This window comes from Sinohyriopsis cumingii, chromosome 12 (assembly GCF_028554795.1).
Source record: "Sinohyriopsis cumingii isolate HCF-2022 chromosome 12, ASM2855479v2, whole genome shotgun sequence".
NCBI lineage: Eukaryota > Metazoa > Mollusca > Bivalvia > Unionida > Unionidae > Sinohyriopsis > Sinohyriopsis cumingii.
This window is the reverse complement of record NC_142972.1, coordinates 107,596,843-107,609,527: the sequence shown is the minus strand read 5'-3', so window position 1 is coordinate 107,609,527 and position 12,685 is coordinate 107,596,843. Positions and strand designations below refer to the sequence as shown.

Genomic DNA, 12,685 nt, shown 5'->3' with positions numbered 1-12,685 from the left:
AAATAAGTTATTTTGCTACCTTTTTTGGTGAACTTTTCAACCTTGCAGTTATCTTAGAAAACACATTTTATACAATGTTATATATAATATTAAACACATTTTATACAATTTTATGTATTATATTAAAACATTTTTTGTACAATTTTATATATAATATTATTAAACACATATTATACAAGTTTATATATAATATTAAACATTTTATACAACTTTATATATAATATTTGACTTGTTCTTTTCATTGTTTTCTTTGATTCATTGCTCTACCCCGTTGATTCATTGCTGCAACCATTATCTGGCCCTTACCTGATATAGTTAATATATTGTAACGTGCTCCACCCCGGGGGTTAATTTCCTGGCGCAAGCTTCCTTATATTTAGAGAATTTCTTCCTGTTTCGATGGTTCGGCAATCCTCAAACTGAGACTTTGAATTGGTTGCAATAGTATAATGTACTGGTAGTACATAGTACGTCGTCTGATAACAGACGAAATCTCTGTAGAAATAATGGCTTCTTATACTAGCTACTTATATGTGAGGAAATTATTTATCTGAGTATATAAACAACATAAAATCTGAATGAGAAAAATAGAGGATTTATTTTAGTCTTAACATGCCAATAAACACTTCAATATAACAGAATTCACATATTCTCTTCCTAGTCAATAAATAAATTAGTATAACAGAACGTACATATACTTATAACCAGCAGTCTCAACAGTTAGTATTAAATAATAATATTGATCAAATATAATTTACTGTAATACTTTTATAATGTTTATAGGGGTAACATTCAAATCCCAATACAAACGAATTCAAATGAATAGAATTAACAGGCGAAACGGGTGACCATTTCTTTTACGATAAAAATATAAAGTCATACAAATGTACTGAAATAGCGTTATGGAGGCCCTATATCCCTACGTAAGAGTATTCAACACTTTATCTTTGGCTTTGATTTTCCTTAGTACATAAATTTATTATTAAATTTTTATATTGCATAAATGAATGTTTATTTTCTAATATTATTATTTCTACTTAGAGAATGATAACATTCCCTATCACTTTTGGAAGCCGATAATATATTGTAGTTGTATACGAACCCGATGCCGGTTGAAGGGAAACTGACTGGTTTGCGCGACACCCATATTTATAACCTTCGGTTGCACTACACAGTGTAACACTCCACCAAAATAGTACATATTGTTAACAAGTATTTAAGACTCAATAAATACTAAATATCATTAAATTATTGAGATACAAAACAAACATTAAATGCTAATTATATTATTACAATCTTGATTGCAAACTTATGGTCAAACACTAGAATTCTTGTGTCACATGTATAAACAGTAAACATTGGCCTCCAAACAAGTTGGTGGTGCAGGAAAATTAGAACATGCACCATCCTAATGCGTTATCCTCGCAGGTGAAGGTAAGTTCATTATTTTCTTGTTGAGCATAACTTATTCTACGTAAAAACTAGTTATATCAACAGTTTATTGCTGTTCAATAATGACTGCATATACCGCGTAGTGGAAATCTGAGGTGCCTCCAATACGTAAATTTCCTCCAAAACAAAGATGGCGGACATCGTGAAATACCTTGAACATTGTACATAATGTGAATGATACAGAACATTTGTTTTGTAATACATGGAACTTAACATAGTCTCAGAATATCCAATTGCATATGAAACTAGTATATGTGTGATTTACAACATTGAAACAATGTAAACCATTGATATGACACATTGGAGGTACCTCCAGTACATAAAATGCCTCCAAAACAAAGATGGCTGACATCGTGAAATACATTGAACGTTGTACATAATATCAATCATACAGAACAGTTGTTTTGTAATACATCGAACTTAACATAGTCTCAGAAAATCCATCTGCATATGAAACTAGTATATTTGTATTCATGTAAAATTCCTAACACTATTTTGTTCCTATGCAAGATCTTGTTACATTTTTGGGCAGCTCTGATTTTCTTTCTTTCCCTTAATGACAGCATATAATCTGCAATCTGACAGTTATATTGATTTGTGTTGACAGCTACTTAGAACACTTTGCAGACACTGACAATTATATTGAATTGTGTTGACAGCTACTTAGAACACTTTGTAGACACTGACAGTTATATTGAATTATGTTGATATCTACTTGGAACACTCTGCAAACTGACAGTTATATTGAATTATGTTGACAGCTACTTAGAACACTCTGCAAACTGACAGTTATATTGAATTGTGTTGACAGTTACTTAGAACACTTTGTAGACACTGACAGTTATACTGAATTGTGTTGACGGCTACTTAAAGCACTTTGTAGACACTGACAGTTATATTGAATTATGTTGACAGCTACTTAGAACACTCTGCAAACTGACAGTTATATTGAATTGTGTTGTCAGCTACTTAGAACACTTTGTAGACACTGACAGTTATATTGAATTATGTTGACAGCTACTTAGAACACTCTGCAAACTGACAGTTATATTGAATTGTGTTGTCAGCTACTTAGAACACTTTGTAGACACTGACAGTTATACTGAATTGTGTTGACGGCTACTTAAAGCACTTTGTAGACACTGACAGTTATATTGAATTATGTTGACAGCTACTTAGAACAATCTGCAAACTGACAGTTATATTGAATTGTGTTGTCAGCTACTTAGAACACTTTGTAGATACTTTTGAAATGCTATGAAAATTACAGTTTCTTGTCTAAATTAACCTGCATGTTATTATTCCTACGATTTTCAAAAAAAGGCTGATGTTGTGTGATTCAGCTCATTGCAGGCGTGCATTTTAAGTGCTACTTGGCTCCTCATACACTGTAAATAACACAAACTTAAAACCTTCTGATATGGTTGGGTGTAGTTTCAATATGTACACAACAGTCTTAAAATATATATTCTTCCCGGGTGGGTGGAAGTTGAGGATCGGGAACACTATACTCCTGGCATAAGGAAGGACGTATAATGATATGTTGTTGTTCATCCATCCATCTGTTCCCAATTTTGTTTATGTATGGTAACTTAGTTGTCTGCCATCTATGCTAATTTTATGGTCGACTTGCACATGACGTAAGGAAAGAATCTGATTTGGTTCTTAAGAGCACAAAGATCAAAGTCACTGACTGAAGGAATGAAATGGTTTCAAGGTCTCCAACATCTTCATTTACTAGGGGTGAAACGATTCATTGATATATTGATGCATCGATACTTTTGCTGTAACGATACACATATTGATAAAAGAGATGGAGATTTGATATAAAACGATACTTACTGTATGCAAGTTATTTTAGTCTTCACCAGTCATAATAATTGATATTATGGTATTCTTTAAATTTAGAATTCACCTGGAAAAGCATTTGCAGACACAGGCACTAATTTGTATTAGTAAAAATGAAAAAGACTTGAGAATGCTTGCTTGCAATCTACAAATTAACACCAAGTGACATGGTTTGTAATATTCCCTCTGCCCCAACTTCCATGCTAATTATCTTTACCCAGCAGCATGTTCAACATATACGATTCATTCCAAGAACTCCCACAAATTAGTTGAAAGTCCTGCATATGAAAATGTACTCAACGAAGTGAACAATTTTATTTAACCGTTCTTCAAGACTGATATGAATGGTTGTTAAACAAAATTTGAATGGCAGATTGTGCCACGGAATAAGCATTACAGCATAGTTTGAACCTTCAATCAAGGAAGTTTTACAAACGCGTTTTTAAAATACGGGCTACCTTTAAGACTCAAAATGTTTGATTCCCGCTGTGGTTCATTAAATTTTCATTCGGCAAATACTGTCTGATAATAGTGATGATGACAATAATTGCTGAAGTTATTTAGTTTATCAGTATATTGGAGCAGAGGTAATGGAGATAACAGTGAGTGATTTTGAGCCCCAAAATGGTGTGCAGTATGAGTCAGATGTACATGTTGGATGGACATAAATAAACAGCATGCCAAACAATCTCCTTTTAGCAGTATTGCAAAGTTAAATGTAGAAAGGGCAAAATACTGGGCCTAATTAAAATACAGACAATTTAAAAGTAGAATGTAATTACCATTTTTTTATCACTCAGTTTAGCCTTGCGAATCATATGCTACAAAATCATATAATCCATATTAGGGTTAAGATACACTGAATAGGTAAGGATGGAAAAAAACGGGATTAAGAAGTTGTTGTATGGTTTAATGCCATTTTTCAGCACATGATAGGCTATATATGGTGGCCAGTATTAATAGTGGAGGAAAACCCCGGGAAGAACCACTGACCTACGAGAAGCTACTGGCAAGCTTTCTCACATACCCACATTAGCTGAATCTGAGACTCGAACCCACGCAGACAGTGAGATGGCAGTGATCCGTAACAAAGAGTGCTTTAGACCACTCTGCCACTTGGGGCCCCCGGAATTAAGAAGTAAAGATATTTATTTGAATACCCCTGTCTGCACAAGCAAACTAAGGCATAGATGGACTAAAAACCCTAATACAGCATCATGGAACAGATACAAAATCTGGCATAGTAGTCAAGAAAGTAATTTCATTTTAGTGAAAAATCCTATTTTGGAGCAGATGTTTCCAAACATAATATGTGAGCCAAAAAAGATCAATTTCATAACATCTTCAAGCTGACAAAGCTAGCTGTGTATATGCCACTTCAGAATGAAGCACAGAACAATATTCATACACAGATAAGGAACAGAAAATGCTCAGAAATAATTAACAGTTTAATGCTTACACAGCATGAAGATTTTGATTTCAGTAGAGTTCTAAGAAAGTGGTGCAAGAAGAAAGAGAGACAGATATTGAAGTGTTAGGTAGATATTGAATGATGGCAGTTTTCTCTTTCCACTCCTCCTTTTCTACTCCCCTGTATTTCGGTGACAAAAGGGAGGGGCGGGCATTAAGATTAAGACCTGGCAGCATCTCTCTTTAAATTGTACATGGGGAACAAATTTGAAATCTCTCTTTTTATGCAGAGATATTTAACAAGTGAATGAAGGTGCTGATGGATTATATAATTTTTTTCTCCTGTGCATCAGTATGTATCATATTGCTGGCTGTGTATCGTGAATCATATCGATATGCGACTCAGGTATATCATTTCACCCCAAACATTTATCATTTAGTATTTTGGGGAAGGAAACCCTATCAATTTCAGGTTCAAAAGTGAGGGTCACATGATTGACAGAAGAAGAATGCTTTCAAACAATTCCAAAAATAATGGTTTCCTGAAAATTACTCAAGTTCTCCGCTTTAAGCTTTTAGACTGGCATGAACAAGAACCCTATTAATTTTGGGCACAGATGGTCAAAGTCACTCTGACTAAAGAAGAAGACTGTTTTCTGCAGAATAACTTCATTTATCCATCAGTTGTACTTTCCTTACTTTGTGGCTGACTTTCACTTTGTGTAAGGAAGAACTGTTGATTTGGAATCAAAGATCAAGGTCACTGCATGCCATACCACAATCAGACTTTGCAGATGGCTTGCACTTGGGGTAAGGGAGAAGCCAGTTGATTTGTGTGTCAGAAGGTCAAAGGTCAGTGTCACTCTGGGTGAAAGGAAAATGGCTCTTGTGCACAATTGACATTATCTATATAGAGGACTACTGTACATGGATCATGCATGTGTGCTATTTTTTTTTTCAGACACGGAATTATTGTTTAAAATGCATGGAATTAAAGAGTAAACAAAATTCCAAGTAACTTATAAATTCATAAAAGCAAGTGGTTACAACACAGTTTTGACTTAGATCATTAAAAGCATGATAAATGCAGATTGATTTTCCTACTTTCCTAGAATTGTATTTGTATATTAAATATATTATACTGACACTTTTGTATTGTATTACCATATATACACAGTCAAACCTGTCTACTGTAGCCATCCAAGGGAAAAGGCAAAAGTGACCTTTGCAGACAGGTGCACTTTTTGAAGTGCAGTAGATCTTTATATATACCATGTCTTGCTCATCAAGCAAAAAAGATTTAATTTACATACTTGGAATGGTCACTGCTGATATGTGTCATTGATCGCAGAAGGCTGGGTGAAACTACTGCCTGGTTACAAAACACCAGACCACTGTCTAAGGAAGACAAGTGATCACTTATTACATTACATTACAGGACGTTTGCGTAGGAAATTTGCTTGGGAGTGGGTAAATTAGAAAGGCTTCTGTGACCAGATGACCATTGAACTCTTGTAACCGTTAGGTCAGGTTTGACTATATGTATATAAAAAGTCGTGTTATTAGGTCATAATTTACTCATACCTGCAGGAAAAATATGAGGCACCAGAAGGGATCATACATTTTGCATCTGGCATCCAATTATATTATAATGGTGTTTGCTGTATTGTTACAGTATCGGGGAAGAAATTCTTGTAAAATCCACAATGGTTATTGTAATCATAATTACTTCATCACAGTGTAAGTCTGTCTTTTTCAGTTGTTAAACTTTTTATGTGACCTTGTGTAAGGTAAATTTAAACCTTGTGTGAAGTCTTCACTTAGATAAAAGTATATTTTTTTTTAAAGTTACTAAGATATGTGCTTTTTATCTAAAAGAAAGGAAGAACAAATAGAAAGAGACTGGTTACCATATATACCTGCTTATAAGTTAGCTCCATGCAGTTTCCTTAAAGTAATCAGCAGAATAAACAACATGGACCCTGATATGCTGGTTCATTATGCTGTGGCAGATCTGTATGTAGTTGTGGTTGAATTGACATATTAGTGGGTATATACAGTAAATATCAGTAACATGTGATTTATGCATGGTAGAAAAGACAAATTGGAAATACCTTTGAGTGAATTATAGACAGATTTAAATAAAATAACCTTTTCTAATCAGATATAATTTTATTTCTTGTTTTCAGAGGCAGACAATTTAATTTTAATACCTAAGTCATACAGGAGCTGACATTAAAGATCAATTTCATGCATGGGATTGGAGTGTATGTTACCTGGAAAAAGGTTTTGTAATGTTCATTAATGTTTTTGCAGTGTTCATTAAAGTTTTTGCAATGTTCATCAAACGTTTTTGCAGTGTTCATGAAAAGTTTTTGCAATGTTCATTAAAAGTAATTGCTTGTAATTTCAATATTGTTTATACTTACATATGAGTTGGATCCAAAGGCAAATTATGTAGATTTAGATCTGCCATCCCATAATGCACCAGCAGATCTGGATCTATCTATGCAGTTTGTTTGGACTAATCAGGAATCTGCCAGTGCATTATGTAATGCTAAATTAGGATCTGTGCTGTTTCCATTCAACCCAACTTGTACATGGGTATACATGACAACCTGTTTTTGTTATTACTATTTATTTGCTCTGCATTTTTGTAAACTATTATTTATATGCATATATGTTGATTCAAAATTTAAGACTATATAATATAGTTCTGGAACGCTGTGAATTCATATATTGTTTATGGATTTCAGTTTTCAATGTTTCCAAAAAGGAAAATAAAATCTGCATTTAAACTTGTGGACTGTGGGAAGTGTTTAATTTTAAACAGAGCGATGATTGTTTATTGAATCTTGAAATGTGTTGTTTTTTAATGAAATGTGGTTGCACCACAAAACTAGTAGGAGTAAATGCCATCTCTGAAGAATATATACATATTTAAATAATGACATTTTCAGAGAGTAAAATATTTGAATTTGAATCCGACAGATGCAAGGTTTTGTTGAAGTGCAGTGTATGTTACAGCTTTTTCTTTTTCCTTGTTTCAAAATAAATAATTATGTTGTTGAGGTATAAATTTTAAGCAGCTAAAGTTTGTTGAAAACTAATGTTTATATAACATTTTAAAGACATCTGTGATAATGTAATACTCTGGTAATGTAATACAGTGTGGTAATGTAAAACAGTGTGGTAATGTAATACTGTGGTAATGTAATACAGTGTGGTAATATGTTTGTCTAAGCTACAGATATGTTTTATGATAGATTGATCATTTCTTCCCATTATCTGTCTGTCTGTCTCTCTATACCTGTGGCTGTCCATATTGTGTGTTCAGTTAGTACTATGATTTCGGATGGATTGGATTTATTCTAAAATTTTGCTAAATTAGTTTTGTAATATTTAGTTTTATGTAAAAATGCCATTTTACAGATAAGTTTAAGATTGGTTTTGAAAAACAGTTGCATCTGTTCCAATGCTGAAAGTTAGGAAGTAATAGGCGAGGCATTAATGTTCACTTGTATGCTTTGAAGCTTTTTTTGACTTATAAAGAAGAGAATTGTTTTTGAAAGTTTTGTAAACAAGTTTAAGAGCATTACTCTATTTCCATACAGAACCTAATTAAAATAAAGTCCGACAAAAATTGGCATCTTATATGGCAAGAATCTTTCATAAGGTCTGTTCCATTTAAACATACATGTTATGCGGGGAAGGTATATGTCATGATATTTTGATAACACAGAGTTCATATTAATTCTAAATTGCCTCTATAGGTGAGTATCCCACATTAAAAGTGCCTTCCCTGGGTCCCATGTATGTTTTACTGAACAGCCCAAAGCAAATATGTACATATATTTAGAATTTTATCTCGATTTATTTTAGCAATTTTCATGGCTTCTGTGAATTAGTATCACTATAACATCTTCAGAAGTACAAAAGTCCTGAGTAACAACACTAAATTAAACAAGCACTTTGAAACCTCTGGTCAAGGAAGTCAACTTTTAATGTGAGAGTTGGTGTCTTTAAAGGGAGTGGTGGCAGTTGTAATTGTCTTATGTGTCAATAACTGACAAATTTAAATTATTTCTCCTGTACAGCTATAGTGCTAAGAGATGCTCTGTTTATTTTTACACAGTCAAGATGAAGATGGTATATTGGATTTAATTTGTCTGTGCAAACACATGTTCATGCATGTGTTTGTGCATCTGTTTTATGTCCATTTACGAATATGTTCATTGATCTGTCTCATGTTCTTCCATCTGTCCTATACAGATTCACCTATTGACATCATACTGTCTGTTGCATCTTATGATGTGTAAGTATTTTCGCACAAAAACAGAGTTGTAGAGACATAACCTTCCAGGATTATTAAAAGTTGGTTTTAAGAAACCATGTCTGAGCTCAGACTCCACCAAAACTTACATGGGCATGGGGAAATGCATGGGTGAATGTACTAGTATTACTCGCCCTTGCTTGGTCACTGTGACCTACATTTTTGAATTTATTCAAAACTGCTTAAAGGTTTACGTCCATATTTCCTGTCGATGTTGTAACTTCCATATCACTATTCTTGTTGGCATCAAATTTCACTCTGTGTGTATCTTAGAATGAGCACGTGTGACTGTAACACACTTTCTAGATTATAATTTTAAATTGGCTTAATTCGTTCACAGTCTTCAGTTCAAATACAGTTGTAACCTATAGCCACAGAACTTAAATCGAGGGTACATCTTTGGAACATGATACTATTAGTAGGATGAAAATCGCTGTCATGGAAACATGGGTAAACACCAGCTTTGTTTGATTACTGATTTATGAAATGACCAAAATAATTTATTAGTTTCCTGCCATTTTGGACGTTAGATTATTTGAAATGTAGTTACTGATTTGACAAAAGATCGTGCAGGCAAAGTACTCAGTTATCCGCCAGTCATCAAAATGGTTTGCAAAATCTAATGAAGATCATGAAATTTTATCCAGTTCTGAATTTATCTGGCATTTTCAACTACTTCTGCTAATCCTATCTTGTTAGTTGGTGCTGATCAAACAGTAGCAGTGGAAAGTTTTTTTTTTCTCCACAGGTGCTAAGAGAAAGATACATTTTGATGTAATTGTCTTGTTGGTTTCCATTGGTTTTCTCTGCATATCGCTTGAATCATAGATGTATAATTACATAATAAGTTTCTTTTTCCTCATATGTTTAACTTAAGTGGAAGCATTTACAGAATTGTGTGGAAGAAAAATATTCTTATGTGTAGGCACATTCTGTTTGTACTAGTTTGAAATAATATTTGTTCTTGTATAATTATGCAATATTAAAACAATATTGTGTAAGTTATTATTTGTGTACATTAATTTAATTTAATTGCATTAAGGCAATACAATTCAATTCAAAACTTCTCAGTCTAGCACTTTGTTTTCTTTTGGTGTTTTCTTTTGGTGAGTCGCTAATTAAATATTGCACTATCGTACATACATAGCATCTATACCCAAGTCTTAAACCAAAGCCTAATTGGTATATTAGGCACAAATTCTTAATCTTGTGTACATGGAATTTACTAATAACATTTGTAAATGTCAAATACAGTATAATGTTTTGAGATGTATTGATAAGTCTATGCAATAAAATTGTTATGTTATGATTTATTGTCACAGTTTTTCATATTGTATGCATAATAAATCGGGAAGAATTCTTATATCTGTAAAACAAGTATAGAATGTTTTTATATTGTGGGAACTAGTGTTTATTGATTATGAGATACGCTGTTTAACCCTTTACCTCATGCAGGCGTCTTTGGACGCCTTTACTCCATTCGTATGGAAGCGCCTTTTGACGCCTTTACTCCATTCGCATGGAAGCGCCTTTTGACTCCTGCTGTACACACTGCTGTAAACAGCAGCCATTTTGAGCTGGTTTTTGTAGCGCCACCTTCGGGGAAAACCCCCCTATTAGATACTACATTCATTTATGCGAACGACAATTACGTCTGATCACGTGGTTGCTATGTATGCACTGGTCGATATCTGCTATTTAAAGTAACTGGGTTGTAATCTCCACTCTCCAAAGTGGCAGTCGTGGATTTCATTCAGTACGTACAAAGTTTTCAAGATTAGAATAACAAGTATGAAAGATTCAATAACTTAGGTAAAGGCTCTGATATTGATGTAGGCAGCAGTTAGTTTTTATAAATTATCCAATTCAGATGGCTTAGTGATGTAGATGCAGACGAAAACCATGTAAATTTCGAGTATTGGAAATGGCAGCTACGGTTGGTCACGCGGCTTCACTGACATGACAGTGAACGAGTTCTTTCTCGATTTTGAAGCACATAAAAAATTCTTCCGTGAAAAATAATTACACAGCTGTAACAATTGGACTTTGCTTTTAAATTTTTCCACATATAATAGATGTGTACCAAAAATGTAAAATGGTTAAAACTGCTGTTAAACGTAACATACACTACATTGCTTAACAGTTCACAGGCAGGCCAATGCATATGCGGTTGGCTAGGTAACAGGTGTTCTATTTATAGCAGGCTGCACTTTGTCACTATGCTCTATGAGGTAAAGGGTTAAGGCAAGCTTTCTCACATACCTGCATTGACTGAGCCCAGGACTCGAACCCACGTGGTAGACCACTCCGATGGCCTATTGTTTAGAGCGTCTGCCTCAGATGCGGGAGGTCGTGGGTTTGATCCCCAGCAGAGTCATACCAAAGACTTATAAAAATGGTACTAACAGCTGCCACACTTGGCACTTAGTCCTAACACTAACCTCTTAATGCTGACTGCCTAGCAAGGCAGCTGCTTGAACCATTTTTATAAGTCTTTGGTATGACTTGGCTGGGGTTTGAACCCACTACCTCCTGTACAAGAAAGTTCTCTATGGCAACCGTCCAAGAGGTATAAGCATAATTATTGCTATTTTAAGTAGCAAAAAAGCATAATTTGGGTGTAAACAGTTTTATCTGTATATATCATACCAGAATTACAGCATGTCTGGAAAAGATACATTTATTTTTTGCTACTAATTTGGTTCTACAGCTGGTCAAAAGACTTGTTGCAAAGGGCAAAATTCATATGGATTAGAACCAGAATACAAAAACAAAATATACTGAAAAATTCTTTATGTTCAGTACCCGCTTTAACTAGTTAACTCATTAACCCCTAGAGGTTTTTGTCATTTTCACCTGAAATTAGAGTAGGAAACACATTTTGGGGGCTATTTTGCAATACATCCTAATACATTGACTTGCAAGAGATTTCTGGTTATCACAATGCCTAGTTGTGTTAAAAACATCATTTTTCATCGGCTATTTCTCGTGCACATGAGCAGAAGAGTAAATGTTGTAGTTCTTATTCCTATGTTTTTGTGCATAACAGATCCATCATTTTCGTATCAGGACCACTTTTTATTCCAAATGCCCAACTTATCCTACTTTTTGCAAAGTTTCGCCTGCCTGTGCAGTTCAGACTGGTTTGCCATAGACCTGAGGCCAAAAAGTCTCAAATCTGGACATAAAATCGAATTCTGACAATGTGCAAATTTTTGGTGGAAAAAAATCTGGTCCAAAAATAATTACGTTATTCCCTACGTATTTTGTAGTGCAACTTGAAAGTCCATATTATTTGGTATCATAGTAGAGCTGCATCTGTCTACCATTCTATAATACCATCCACTTGAGCGTATCTTAAATGACTTTGATGCTGCAGAGCTAAGAAGTAGGCTACTACCACCTTACGTGTAAACGAGGCACCAGGGGTTAACGAGTTAACATAACTTTTGCTGAATGACTTAACTGGAATTCTGCAGTGAGCATGATCATGTGCTCAAAGGCTGTATTTTTTTTACTCTTGTATTCTTTTACAGTTTGTAAAGTGTTGTTTTGTCCATTTTTCTCATATGATTTGTTTTGCATTAAAAAAGATCCATCTGCTCTAACTCGCACCATAAAGCATTTTGCTAAACATCTGGT

At 34.1% G+C, this 12,685-nt stretch overlaps 1 protein-coding gene across 1 annotated transcript in view; it reads left to right on the top strand.

Annotated features, from left to right (window-relative positions):
• LOC149787214 (protein cereblon-like) overlaps positions 1-10,352 on the top strand; it is a 35,372-nt gene extending 25,020 nt beyond the window's left edge. The window contains exon 6 of the mRNA XM_089977713.1: positions 6,900-10,352. Coding sequence (XP_089833839.1) covers positions 6,900-6,943 — 44 coding nt within the window. The 3' untranslated portion in view covers positions 6,944-10,352. The remainder of the gene's footprint in view (positions 1-6,899) is intronic.
• The last annotated feature ends 2,333 nt before the right edge of the window (positions 10,353-12,685 follow it).